Source organism: Melozone crissalis, unplaced genomic scaffold (genome assembly GCF_028551555.1).
Source record: "Melozone crissalis strain CALT ecotype California unplaced genomic scaffold, PUWL_Pcris_2 ptg000012l_1, whole genome shotgun sequence".
NCBI lineage: Eukaryota > Metazoa > Chordata > Aves > Passeriformes > Passerellidae > Melozone > Melozone crissalis.
The window spans coordinates 809,973-824,045 of NW_026535790.1; the positions used below are offsets into that span (position 1 = coordinate 809,973).

General features: G+C 58.8%; 1 protein-coding gene across 5 annotated transcripts in view; it reads right to left on the minus strand.

Annotated features, from left to right (window-relative positions):
- LOC128933722 (ankyrin repeat and fibronectin type-III domain-containing protein 1-like) overlaps positions 1-14,073 on the minus strand; it is a 194,765-nt gene that overhangs the window by 4,704 nt on the left and 175,988 nt on the right. For all 5 annotated transcript variants that reach the window (XM_054270778.1, XM_054270777.1, XM_054270780.1 and 2 more), the window contains 15 exons: positions 11,436-11,637; positions 10,437-10,644; positions 9,952-10,146; positions 9,600-9,713; positions 8,927-9,024; positions 7,387-7,477; positions 5,532-5,639; positions 5,218-5,317; positions 4,568-4,700; positions 3,728-3,847; positions 3,166-3,381; positions 2,731-2,897; positions 2,174-2,324; positions 1,261-1,429; positions 833-999 (listed from right to left, as the gene is read on the minus strand). In XM_054270778.1, the coding sequence (XP_054126753.1) occupies positions 833-999; positions 1,261-1,429; positions 2,174-2,324; positions 2,731-2,897; positions 3,166-3,381; positions 3,728-3,847; positions 4,568-4,700; positions 5,218-5,317; positions 5,532-5,639; positions 7,387-7,477; positions 8,927-9,024; positions 9,600-9,713; positions 9,952-10,146; positions 10,437-10,644; positions 11,436-11,637 (2,239 nt within the window). The remainder of the gene's footprint in view (positions 1-832; positions 1,000-1,260; positions 1,430-2,173; positions 2,325-2,730; positions 2,898-3,165; positions 3,382-3,727; positions 3,848-4,567; positions 4,701-5,217; positions 5,318-5,531; positions 5,640-7,386; positions 7,478-8,926; positions 9,025-9,599; positions 9,714-9,951; positions 10,147-10,436; positions 10,645-11,435; positions 11,638-14,073) is intronic.

Consider the following 14,073-nt stretch of genomic DNA (forward strand, 5'->3'; position numbering starts at 1 on the left):
ACAGAGGAAATGGAGGAGCCCTTTCACACAGCAAACCACAGCAAGAAAGTGCCATGGCAAAACACAGAGTCTGTACACACACACAGATCTCCCCAGAGCTCTGGGGGAATCCCTGAGCTGGGAAATGCAAAGAAAGTGCTCTCAGGCAGGAGGAGGATGCAGCTGCTGGTTCAGCAGGGGTGCTGGGGACAGGAGTAGTGTGGGATGCTCTTTTGCAAGTCCATCCTAAAATGCACTTGCAGGCCTTTTTCTAGCAAGGAGGGCATGTGCACTTTGGGTGTCTCCTTGGGATTTTTAATGTGATCACTGCAGTAAGAAGTTGCTCGATAAAGCAGCTGCAGCCTGGAGAAGAGTTGAGGAGGCTCCAGGGACACCTCAGAGCCCCTTCCATTGCCCAAAGGGGCTCCAGGAGAGCTGGAGAGGGAAGTGGGACAAGAGATGGAGGGATGGGACAAGGGTGAATAGCTTCCCACTGCTAGGGGGCAGGATTAGATGGGATATTGGGCAGGAATTGTTCCCTGTGAGGGGAGGCCCTGGCACAGGGTGCCCAGAGCAGCTGTGGCTGCCCCTGGATCCCTGGAAGTGTGCAAGGCCAAGCTGGGCAGGGCTTGGAGCAACCACGGAAAGTGGAAGGTGGGGGCTGGATGAGGTTTAGTATCTGTTCCAACCCAAACCGTTCCATGAATCGATGAAAGACCAGCCTGCTGCTACCCATGAGCAACCTCAGAGAAATCCCCCAGGGCTACCAAGACCAGGGAACAGCCTGGGTGCAGATGCTGCTGCCTGTGTCCTGGCAGGTCAGGGGCACTGCTGAGCCTCCTCCCCTCCATACCTGGATGTAGTCCTGAACCTGCTGGTGCCTCTGCTTGGCAGTGGCGAGCTCAGCATCGGAGAAAGCCTCCCTGAGGCTCTGCTGGGACAGGAGGGACTCCAGCTCCAGCAGGGCGGACACCTGGCAGTACTGTGTGATGAACTCCCGGCTGTACGTGAAGAAGTGGACTGGGAGAGGAAACGAGAGGGGGGATGAAAAACATGAGGTCCCATGCTGTGGATGCCCTACAGCCTCCTCCCTGTCACCCAAGATGAGGAGGCAACACTGGCCATTAGTCCACCTGGATAGCCGTCAGTACATCCCTGCATGCCTCCTCCCCAGGGAGGGAGGGAACTCTAGGCACCCACTCCCTGCCCAGCCCAGCTCTCAGGGAGCCTCAGAGAACAAGGGGACCAGCAAAGTTGGGTTTTGGCACTCCCTTTCCTCACCCAGCTCAAAGATCTGCAGCGGCAGCGTGAGGAAGCCAGAGCGAGGGGTGTAGGGGTTGTTCTGGCCTGGAGCGATGCAGACGTCGTCTGATGGAGGCAGCAGCAGCAGGAAGGAGACCTGATCCCCAAAGTCCAGCACCTCCTGGCTGTACAGACGGAAGTCTTTGGCCTGCAAGAGGATAGTGCAGGTAACAGCTGCACACATCACCTGGGGGGGCCTCTGCCCAGTCCTCATGCATGGAGCAGTCCTCAGGGACCACCTGCAGCCCGGGGACACTGCACCTTCAGCACATAACCAGAGGCTCCTTGCTTCCAGCATAATCTGCATAATCTCATCACTTCTTCTCTAATTTTTCCTAAAAGTTTCAAAACTTCTGGTCAAAGCCACCACAACAGGGTGTTGAAAACGTGCCACCAGTGATGGTTCAGCAATGAGCAGGGAGGTGCCCTCCCAGCTGCCCAGCCAGAAGCACATACCTGTCATTGGGGCTGCTGGGTTGTTGCTTCCCAGCAGATATTTGGCATGATGGAAGAAAGTTTCTCCCCATGCAGTCTGGCCCCAGGGGCTGCAGCTCCAGCCCAGCACTGGCCAGGGACCAGCCTGCTTTGGAGGGGCAGAGCTGGGCTGGTCTCGTGCTGCCCAGGACCACACCCCTGGCAGCAGTAACAACCCAGACTTGCTGTTGTTGCTTTGGGGGTACAGTGTGGGAAAGACAAACAGCTCCTGTGGACACTGTGCCTGGGCAGGGCAGACTCACCACTCACAAACCTTTTGTTAGCACAGCACTAAAATCTGGGTGCTCCAGCCTCACAAGGAGAGCCAGACATGCAGTTCCCCACCTGCTGCAACCACCAGCACTGTGCTCACAGCCCCATCCCCTCCCTCTGCCCAGGCCTTGGCTCCTGCCTCTACCTCTTGCAGTGGGATGTTCACCAGGGTCATCAGCTCCTTGATGGCCACTTGGAGCTCCTGAAACAAGGGGTTCTGGGACCTGTCAGTCTCTGGCTCTGTGGGAACAGGCTCCTCCACGCTGGCCATCTTCTGCAGCCACTCCCACTCCTCCCTGCAGAAGGCCAGAGACAGACAAGTGAAGGAGGGAGCAGTTTGGGTGGATGTGGATATAACTTCTCTGAGAGCTGTGTTTGCTTGGCTGTTCCTCTCCCAGGCAGTGCAGCATCCCCGGAGGTTTGGGAGAGGTGGAGGTAGAGAGGGAACTTGGTTTGCTCTAAGCTGAATCAGAAGCACAGAATATGCTGAGCTGGATGGGACCCACAGGATTGTGGAGTTCAGCTCTGACTCCACCCAGGACACCCTAACAACCCCACCCTGTGCCTGAGAGCGCTGCACAGCGGGGACAGGAGGGGATATTACACTGCTGCTGAAGCAGGAGGTGATGGATGCTGGTAGCCTGGCTGGGACACAGCAGCCTGGCTGGGACAGGGGCTCTCACCATGCCCTGCAAATCCCACCTGGAGATGTTGGGGTTGGAGCGGATCTTGACGTGGCACAGGATGTTGGGGAGCTGCTCTGGCACCAGCACTCGGATCTGATCCACGGCACTGCACAGCTTCAAGTAGCCCAGGTAGAGCCCCGGGGAGAGGGCATGGCTGCTCCGCTGGTGATAAGCCAGCTTGTCCTGGGAACAAAGACACAGCTGGACTAAGCAAGTCCCCACAGCAGGGCTTGTGCTGATGCTGCAGCACAGCCAGTCCAGCTGGAGAAGGGGAGCGGCACAGGAACACAACCCGGTGCTGCCAGCTCCAATCTGGCACCATCTGGATGCCTCCCCTTGACACAACAGGAATTTTGGAGCTGGCTGGGCTCTGCTCCCCCTCTGCTGTGACCCTTCCAGGCCGAGGGGAGCAGGAAGCACTGGTGTTTCCCAGGGGAGCCCCAGCACAGACCTGCAGGGAGATGAGCAGCGTGTCCAGGGCCGTGGGCTCCTCGGGGGAGGACACGGACTTGCGGCCGCTCTGCAGCTTGCAGATGGGCACCCAGCGGACGCTCTCGAAGGTCTGGTTGGTCTTCACCTCCTTCAGGGTGACGATGAGGATGTTGCCCTGTTTGTCTTTGATGGGCTCAAAGAAGACCTGCCCCAGGTCCTGGATGCCCAGCAGCCCCTGTGTGACAGGGTGGGAAGGCAGGAGAAAGCAGAGGGTCAGGGGACATCCCGGAGGCATGGTGGGTCTGGGCAGCTGAAATGTGCCTGCAGCTGCCTGCTGGAAATCAGTCTGCCCAGAAAAGCACCCTGATGGTGCCCAGCCCCTCTGCAGGACACTGCCATGACAGCTGGCACCTCACTGTGCCACGGCCAGAGTCCTGCCGGGGGGACGAGGCAGGGACACGCAGTCATGGCCAGCAGATCCTGGGTTTATCTGACTGTGGTACATCTGCATGCTGCTCCCAAGGGAGCTCAGCCTCCAGCATCCCACTTAAAGTGATTGTTCCCCCCAGGCTGACCCTCACCTGCATCTGTGAGATGGCCAGCAGCATCTTGAAGCGTGTCTGCAGGATGCAGGAGCAGGAGGACTGGGACACGGTGACGCACTGCCGCAGCCACAGGATCTCGTCCCACATGCACGACACCTGCACACACCACAGTGTCACTGCTGCTGCAGCTGGGGCACACCAGGGAGTTCTGGGGAAGCTGTTTGCCTCTCTGAGCTGGGTCAGGAATGTGCATGGGCATGCAGCACCTCTCAGCAGGGGTGCAAACCAATCCCTGTGCCACAGGCACTGAGGTGCCTGCACCCGAGGGCAGCCCTGAGCCACGTCCACTCAGACACCCATCTTCATCCAGGACTGAAACCTTAAGCTTGAATACAAGTTGGCCAAGGTGGGGAGGGAGAAGAAAGCACTCTCCGTCAGTAGATAAGGATCACCCAGCAAATTATTTTGGCCCTGAGCTGCCTACGTGCCCTTTCCCTAAGTCTGCTGACATCAGAGGAGCTGGCAGCTGCTCCCTGTGCATCCTACAGCAGAGGCAGAGGTGCCATGGCAGGATGCTGAGGGGAAGCAGTTCAACAGCCACCAACATCCCTGTGCAGAGGCAGTGCCACCCACCCTGGCACACAGCCTGCTCAGTGTTGCTCTGGTCTGTCATCCATCTTTGGGCTTGATGAAATGCCATTCCCTGGAAACTTCCTGGTCTGTGCTGAACCCCAGCAAGAAGCAAGTCCACGTGCTGCCTGCACTGCCAAGCCCCAGTGTCCAGGCTGGAGGGGCGGAAGTGTTGCCTGATGCCTGCCTGGGTCACCTTGGCACTCCTGGCCCTCTGCCCAAGCACAGGGTCCCTCAGCCACCCACCTTGGTGAGCCAGAGGAAATCCTGCATGAGCAGGCAGGAGTAGGTGTCATCAATCTCCACCACAGGGATCTGGTCCTCGTGGGTCACCAGGATGTTGTCATCCTTGTAGAAGATGGCTGTCAGGTAGAGGCCCCTGCATGGGAGAGAAGAGAGACTTCAGTGCCACCCCAGCTGCCAGCTCTGTCTCCCAAAGGGTCTCTTTCCTGAGAGAAGAGCAGATGTCCCAGTCCCCACTTCTCTCCAACAGCCCATGGCAGAAGAGGCTGGTGGCTGGTACGGGAGCAGGGACAGGAACCCAACGTGTCCCAGGGACACCACGGCCCATGACCCTGCAGCACATGGGGCAGAGATGGGCCAGGCTGCAGGGAACACTCTGGGTCTGGACAAGGTGGAGTGCCAGGTGAGCCCCAGAGGTGAAGCAGGGATCTGGGCACCAGCACAGCTTGGCCAGTCCAAACAGAGACACCAAGAGAACCTCTGATCTCTGGGCCATGGGATTCATCTCCACTGACACCAGCAGCTCACTCCCAGTGCAGACCCTGCTCTGAGCACCCCCAGCCCCCAGCATGCAGGCACAGCTCTCAGGATGGGCAGCTCTGCAGCCCTGCTGGGACAGGGGCTCTCACCATCCCCGAGCACCAGCCTCTCACCGCTTCAGTGTCTTGAGAAACTTGCTGCCAGGGTGGAAGAGGTGCTTGAGGCTCTTGGAGACTGAATGCTTTCTGCTCTGGGGCTGGTTCTTGCAGGGCTCTGTGGAGCAGAGAGCAGAGGATGCTGCAGCAGGAGATGAAGAGCTGATACCAACCCTCTGCTGAGGTCTCCACTGCCTGAGCTGTCTCCCTGCCCTTCACATCCCTGGCACAGAGCTGTTCCTGCAGCACCCAGCTCTGCAGATCACACCAGCACCCCCAGGGCTCAGCTGCCCCCGCCCCAGCCTCCGTGGAGCACCGTGCTGTGTGCTCACCGTGGCAGATGCAGTGCTGGTGGACGGTCTTCACCTGGCCCAGGAGATGGTCCAGGGCCTCGGCCTGGCCCCGCCGCCGCGGCGCCCGCCCGTCGTACTCGCGCCAGTCTGTGGGACACAGCAGCGTCACCCCGGCACCCTCTGCCTGCGTGGGGGCACCTCTGGGGCACAAGGGCTCCATCCCCTCCTCACACTCCCCCTGGGTGTCCCCCTCATGCCACAGCATGGCAGCACTTGTGGGTGCTGGGCGATCCCCAGCTTTGTGCCCCTCTTCCCAGGAACACCCAGCTCTGCACAGCACCCCGTGGCCACCAGCCTCCCCACAGCGTGGCAGGGACACACCAGGGCCAAGGAACAAGGTTCTGTCTGTTGCTGCTACACTTCACTGGTCTTAAAAAATAAAATTCTTTCCAGTCTCTTCCTCCAGGTCTTTCCCAGTTACTCCAGATGAGCGCTGGAAGCCGGGCTTACCTCGACAACCACATAAATAAACTCCTGCCAGCTCCACCCGCTGTGGGACAGCAGCAGGACCCTGAGCAGGGCTGGGGACCTGCCTGCTCTTCTCCCTCAACTTTATATTAATTGCTTTAAACACCCCATGTCCTGCCCGCTGCTGTTTTCCATGGAAAGTTCAGCTCTGTTAACTTTGGCTGGAACTTGCCGCTATTTTTAGTAGCTTTAAAAACACCCAGGGAGGTGCCTGACCATATTCTGCTGGGCCAGGGAGGGATCTCCACTGAAGGGAGAAATATTACTGGCAATAAAAATAAATAAACTCCACTCCTGTCTGATTCACTTCAGCCACACTCAATTGATGCCACCTGGATCGTGGTCACAGGGAATGTGACCTGTGTGAGGTGGCAAATGGGCTTTAAAGTGGGTGCAAACATGACAGGGACAAGATAAAGCCACGGCAGTAGACTGCTGTGCCCTTGCTGTGTGCATTCCTAGACATGCAAATGGATTTTTGGTGATTTCAGCGCTCTGTGGATCTGCAGCCAGAGCTGTGTGCATGGTGCTGCACATCTCTGAGCCATTACTGTTCATCTCCATCTGTTCCCAGTGCCCTCCCTCCTCCCAGGAGCAGCAGCCCTGCTCCCTGGGTGCCTGCAGCACGGTGGGACAGGACGTGCTTCCATGGCCTGATCCCTGGGACAAGCTCAGCCTCCCATGGGGCTGCTCCTTACTCGTTTTCAGCACCAGTCCCATGGGACACCACACAGGCACCTGTTTAGGGACTGGTGACAAGTGGCAGAGGCCATTCTGGAGCCCCCTTAGTCCTGAACTTCACCTTTGGGCTGCTCCTTCCAGCTCAGCCCTCCTGGCCCTTCTCCACCCAGCCCCCTGGGGTTCCTTGTGTGACACTGGGTGGCTTTTTCCTGGGGCCAGCATGTGGAGGAGAGCGCTGACAGCCCAGACCTGGTCTCTGTTGGGGCTTGTGACCCCCATCAAGCCAGGGAATGCAGGTCCTTGGGTCAGGGCTGGATGGGAGAGACCATGTGGTGGCACAGAGGCCACTGCCACCCAGGACCCCTCTGAGTCCTGGCTCTTTGCCACCTCCCAGCTTCCTCCATGGGATGAGCTGATCCAGGTGGCCTGAAATGGCTCAGACTTTCCCAAGTACCAAGGGTAATTCAAGGCTGCAAACTCACTGTTTGCAAAGCCCCTGTTGGCTGCAGGCAGCACCCCAGACCCCCAGGCACAGCCTCCCTGCCCGGCCTGAGACTCCAAACTCTGCCCCAGCTCCACTCACTCCCATCCCAGCAGTGAGAGGGACCCCTGGATGGCACAGGGCGCTGTCCTGTCCCCCCTGCCCCACGCTGGCATCCATGGGGGTGTTGCCAGGGGTACTCACTGGAGGGGATGGCGAAGGGGGGCGTGGAGGCTTGCGGGGGACCCCAGCCCTTCATGTTGTAGGCAGACACGCGGACGTGGTACGCCGTGCCCTGCAAGGAGAGCAGCACTCAGCACACCCCACCCCTCCCAGCTTGGCAGCTGGGGCAAGGGGGATTCCCCCAGCCCTCTGCTCCAGTACAGCATGAGGAGCACTCAGCTAGGAGCCCACAGCCCAGGTCACTGGCTCTCACCTCCCCTCCTGTGCAAAGCCCTTGTTATGAGGCACTAGAGAATCCCTGTGGCCCTGCTGGGTGGGTTTGGGGCACACAGAGGAAGGACTGGACATTGCAAATGTCCCTTGCCAGAGAGGCTCCAGCCTGAAAGACTCAGTGCTTCTGTGGGTTGGGGTGCTGGCGATCCCCTGGGACACGTAAGGATCCAGCCCCTGGAGACAGGGAGCTGGCCCAGCACTGTCAAGTAGCACAGTGACAGTGATTAAAGCCTCTGATTAAAGCCCAGCCAAGCTGCCAGATGTTGCCAGGCCTCCAGGCACTCATGAAGGTGACAGGAGCCTGTGAAGCAGCTCTGAGGGTGTGATTGATGCGCTTGGAGCAGCTCCTTGCAGTGATGCTGCTCCAGGCTCTGCTCGAGCCCCTCCTGCCACACCATAGACAGCCCTGACAGCTCCTGGGCTCGGCACTGCTGCTGGGCCTCAGCCCCTCTCACCTCACCTCACCTCACCTCACCTCACCTCACCTCACCAAGGGGTTCTCTGCTCCTCAAATCAGTGCTCCCTGCCTGCCTACCCCTGCTAAGGCTGACCCCATTTATCCCAGCACCTCCCCGTGTTCCCATCCTGAGCTCCATCCCACCACAGTCCCCGTGTCCCTGGTGCCAGCCCAGGCATGGCTCCTGCAGCTCTCAGGGAGATAAACCAGCAGGGAGCCACAGCCCACGACCTTGCCAAGCTCCCAGAGATGAAGATGGGGCTGGTCCCCCCTCGTGGTGACACTGGGGCTGGGCTGAGGGGTTGGACTGTGCAGGTGGCAGAGGGCTGAGCACTGATTTACTGCCCAGGAAGAGCCTGGGTGGAGACAGGAGTGGGGAGGGGGACAGAGGATAAATCAGAGTTGGTGAATGGGCCCATTCTGGCTGTCACTGCAGTCCCCTCTCAGGGAGGTGCCCCACTGTCAGGGGCTGCAGCCATGCAGGGACAGACAGATGCTTCTCCCAGCCCCACAGTCTTGGCTCTGCCCAGGCACATGGCACACAGCGTGGCACAGCCCTATTGTTCCTGCTCAGAATGATCATAGAAACAAAGAACCATTAAGGTTGGAAAAGGCATCTAGGATCACTGAGTCCCACCACTGCCAAGGCCACCACTAAACCATGTCCCCAGGTACCAAATACACATCTTGTGAACATTTCCAGGGATGATGACTCCACCACTGCCCTGGGCAGCCTGTGGCAGTGCCTGATCCTCTCCTCATGGGCCGCACTAAGGCCTTTTCCCAGCTGTGGGCTCTCCCTGCTGAGCCCTGCCCGCTGTGGGCACTCACCGACACCAGCCCCTGGATGGTGAAGTGCAGGTCCTTCAGCTTGTCAATCACAGCTTCTCCCAGCAGTGGTGAGAAGGTGGGGGAGCAGCTCCACTCCACTGCAAGGACAGAGACCCCAAGGTGCCATGAGGCCCTGGAGTGGGGACAGGCCACCAGGGCTGGGGCAGCGTGTCACAGAGAGCAGCTGCAGGAGCACTGCAGACAGCACAGGAGATGGAGGCAGCGGAGTGCAGGCATGGAAAAGGTGATTCATGGAGGGGGGAAGGTCATGGGGAGCTGCTGTCCTCACCAAGCCACATAAGATGGGCTCAGCACCTCTAATTGGTGGCTCAGAAGTGGGAGATGGAAGAAATTCTTCCAGAAGCCAAAAATATCTGGTTTAAGTGGGTGAGGGGTGCATAACAACAAAGTCTTCCCAGGGTGCAGGATGAGGGAGCAGCCAACAAGCGACACCCCAAGTTTTGCCTTGGTGCAGGATGATGTTTGGTCTAGCTCAGAGCATTTTGGTGGTGGCCAGGCTGTCCAGCAGCTGTGGCTGCCTCTGTCCTCCAGCATAAAAGTGGCCTGACTGGGGCTTGGCAGCACTGCCTATGGCTCTGTTGTGTTGACATGGGTGCAAGGCACTTGCTGTGGCTGTGTGACCCTGCCCTGCTGCAGGCATCCCCATCCTTACCTTTGTACTTGGTGACAACGGCTGAGTTGACACTCAGGGGCTCCCAGAAGGTCACCTGCAGTGAGGTGCTGCTGGCCACAGAGAGGTGGACGCTGCTGGGGGCATCTGGCACTCCTGGGGACAGAGAGGGCAGGGGCTGCTACAGCCATGACGGTCACTCTGAACCTCCCTGCGTCCCTCTGGGGCCTCTCCCCGGTCCCAGGGACGTATTCCCTGATGGAACACGTTCTCCCCTCCATGCACCACACTGCAAGCCTGGCCTCAGGGTGCAGGTGATGGGAGCTGGTGCCATGCACAGCCCCAGTCCTTGCCCCGGAGCAGGGACAGCCCCAGCCGCGCTGCGGGCACTCACGGGCATGCTCAAACCCTGCCTTCATGCGCTTGTACAGCCGGAACCGCCACTCCCAGGCCTTGAGCTGCTTCTCCTTCTCGGAGCAGTCGGCGTGGGGCGCCTCGTTCACCACCTGCGCCATCAGCTCGTTGACGCGCTGCTCCGCCTCCCGCACCAGCGTGGACAGGTGCAGCGAGCGGCTCTCCAGGCTCACGACTGCGGGAGGGAGCACACGGCCGCGGGCCCAGGAGCAAAGGGAGGACAAGGTGGTTAGGGCAACTCTGCCTCTGCTGGAAGAATCCCCACCCTGAGACCCCAGCTCCTCGCTGTATCCCGGTCCTGGGGCTGACTGAGTGCGTGCTTCCCCTGCAGCCCTGCTGCAGCCTGCACCGGTGTCCCAGAGCCCAGTGATCACCTCCCCACCTGCATCCACTGCCTGGGGTGCTCCACTGCACCATGCTGCAGACCCAGGTGATGGGCACAGCACAACTCCTGTCCCAACTCACAGTGTGGGCTCTCCTTCGCTCCCGCCTGCAGCAGGGCCCTGGCGATGGGAGCATTGTTGGTCATGATGGCGATGTCCAGGGGCAGGAGCCCCTCGCTGTTGGGGGTGTTGAGGTCCAGCTCCTCAGGGCTGTAGTGCTTCAGCATCTCCTGCACCCTGTCAAGATCCTGCAGTTCCACAGCCTCAAAGAGCGCAGCATTGCTCTGGAACTGGGTGAAAGGAGAAGTGCAGCTGGGCTGAGCATAAGGCACCCTCCTCCATCCCACCACACACCCTGGACCCTCACTAGCACCCCATGAACCCAATCAGGGAGAGGGTGCCCTCATCCCAAGGGCTTGCGACCATCAGCTCTTTGCAGACACATCTGGATGATGCCAAGTGAACACCTGGACCACCTCCAACTGAGCTGCTACAGCTTCACTTAACACAATTTGTGCTCCCACCCAGGCTCCAGCACCACCCACACAGGGACCCTCTGTCCCCATGTGGATGGATCCAGCCCCCACAGCCACTCTGCCCCCCTGGATGGATCCAGCCCCCACAGCCCCTCTGTCCCACCTGGATGGATCCAGCCCCCACAGCCCCTCTGTCTCCTCCTGGATGGATCCAGCCCCCACAGACCCTCTGTCCCCATGCGGATGGATCCAGCCCCCACAGACCCTCTGTCTCCTCCTGGATGGATCCAGCCCCCACAGCCCCTCTGTCTCCTCCTGGATGGATCCAGCCCCCACAGCCCCTCTGTCTCCTCCTGGATGGATCCAGCCCCCACAGACCCTCTGTCCCCATGCGGATGGATCCAGCCCCCACAGACCCTCTGTCTCCTCCTGGATGGATCCAGCCCCCACAGCCCCTCTGTCTCCTCCTGGATGGATCCAGCCCCCACAGCCCCTCTGTTCCCATGTGGATGGATCCAGCCCCCACAGACCCTCTGTCTCCTCCTGGATGGATCCAGCCCCCACAGACCCTCTGTCCCACCTGGATGGAGCTATCATGCACTGACCAGGTAGGACTTGCGGAGCTTCTCCTTCTCGCCCCGTCCCACCAGGCTGCCCTCGTCGAAGGAGGTGTAGTTGACGCGGAATTTCCCGGACAGGTTTCGGTAGAGCCTCTTGGCTGCGTTTGGTGAGGAAGGGCCTGGTGGCTTCCTGGCCTGCGCCAGCTGCAGGTCCCGCATCTGCTGGGTCATTTTAGGGGAGGATGACCTGGGAGAAAAGCCAGGAGGGAAATGAGGCATGGAGGATGTGCCAGAAAGGCAGAGGCACATCTGTACTGTCAGGACCAAGACAGCAATCGGAGAGCCAGAGCACTCCCAGGCAGCGCCAACATGAGCGGCTGCAAGGTGAGCACCAGTGCCAGCAATGCCCTCACCCATCTGTTTTCAGCTGAGGCAGATCTGTTCCTGGCTGCTGGCCCTGCAGGGGTGCCAAGGGGCTCATATGATCCCTGCAGGTAGGACATTTGCTTCCAGGCACAAGCTGGGATGCCCAAAGCAACCTCAGGCTGCTCAGCTCTACAGCTGGTCTGGATCCATCCCAGCAGGGCAATCTCTGCACACACCCAGTCTCTACCATCCAGCTCCTAGAGAGATCTCAGCCCCCTCAGCAGTGGAGGCTGCAGGGCCTGGCACCCCCAGACCCGTGCTGGGTGATTGCTGTCCATCACCATTGGCCTGGGACAGTCTCGTGTACCCTCTCCACACCCACCCTTCCACAGGAACCCTGCACTGAGCACCATCCCTCTGCTCTTTGTGGTACATGACTTTTCTCAGAGTTGTTAGTCCAGCAAAGGGCACTCTGTGGAAGTGAAGTGGGAGCAGGGAACATTAAGGGCCATTTCTAAGGGCATCCAGACAATGTCAGGTCCTGATGGGGACTAGTGACCCCAGTCTTCTGCCCACCAAGAGATCCTGGCTTCACAGCTGCTCCTTACCTTTTCCATCCATTAACTTACAAAATCTTTTCTCCTCTCTGATTATAGAATCACAGACTGGTTTGGGTTGGAAGGGACCTTTAAGGCCATCTAGTTCCAATGCCCTGCCATTGGGACATGATTTTGATTCTTACTTTCAAGATCTACCAGTCACAAGGACAGCTGGTGTCCTTTCTGGGGCTCTCCAGAGTGGGAGCTGTTCCTTTCCCTGCAGTCAGGGCTCTCCTGTCTCCATCAAGACCTCTTCCCACCAGTCAAAATCCCCTGCTTTGCATGAGTGTGGCCTTGCTGCTGTGTGGGGCTCTTGCCCATGAGTCATCCCCTGCGGCATGGAGGGTTTCCACTGCGTCAAACATCTGATCCCCTTCTTGCTGGAGCTCTGGCACAGCTCCCAGAGAGGAGCATCAGGTCTGAGGAGCGTTTAGCATGGCTACACTTAACACAGTTTCTCTCAGTTTTGGCCCCATCCCCCTGTGTATAAGGTCAGATATTTAGGGGCAAAGTCTTCCTCCCCTTGCTTTATTGGTTAAATATCAAGTGTGATAAAAGCATGGCATTTGGCTGAAGGTCATGGCAGAGCAGCCCAGCGAGGCTGTGCCTGGGGTAGGGATGTTTATAAAGCCATCATCGTGAGACAGGATATTAATAACCCCTCGCTCTGCGCCCTTCGTCGTCCTCATTTCAGATGAGGCACAGGGGGCTGCAGAAGGACTTTAATGATTTTACCTTTTATTACTGTGATATTTAAGAGTGGAAAATGCTGCTAAGGTTGGCTCCTGGCAATCATTCATCTCATCAGCTTCAGCCTGTGGATTTAGAGGGCTCCAGCGTGGCCCAAGCCACAGTGTCAAGTTGCTGCCCTGGGTTGCTCCAGAAATGGACATTATCTGAGCACAGGGCTTCATGGGTTAGACACCGAGCACCAGCCACACCAACCAAAGGCCCATTTGCAAAAGCAGACAAGTGTTTTGTCACTTCAGGTGGCAAAGTACCCCTGAGCATCCACGCAGGACTGGGTGAGTTTTGAGCAGCAGAGTCCTACTTGTTCTGGTGGGAAGGGAGGGATCAGCACCCAGGACTGTGTCACCATGGTGGGAGACACCTGCACAATGCAAGGAAGGGTGGAAAACCAGTCCTACGGTCTCTGGGGCCTGCCTGGCTCTGACATGGTGTCCTCAGCCTGTGCACACCATGTGTGATCATGGACAGGGAGCAGCTCCTGGCACGGCCTCTCCTGAGGGCTCCTCATGCCAAGGGCTCACACACAGCACACACAGCACACACAGGGCACACAGGGCACACAGCACACACAGCACACACAGCACATACAGGGCACAGAGCACACACAACACACACAGCACACACAGCACACACAGGGCACACAGGGCACACAGCACACACAGCACATACAGGGCACAGAGCACACACAACACACACAGCACACACAGCACACACAGCACACACAGGGCACACAGGGCACACAGCACACACAGCACACACAGCACACACAGAGCACACACAGGGCACACACGGCACACAGCACACACAGGGCACAGAGCACACACAGGGCACACAGGGCACACAGCACTCACAGCACACACAGCACACACAGCACACACAGCACACACAGCACACACAGGGCACACAGCACACACAGGGCACACAGGGCACAGAGCACTCACAGCACACACAGCACACACAGCACACAC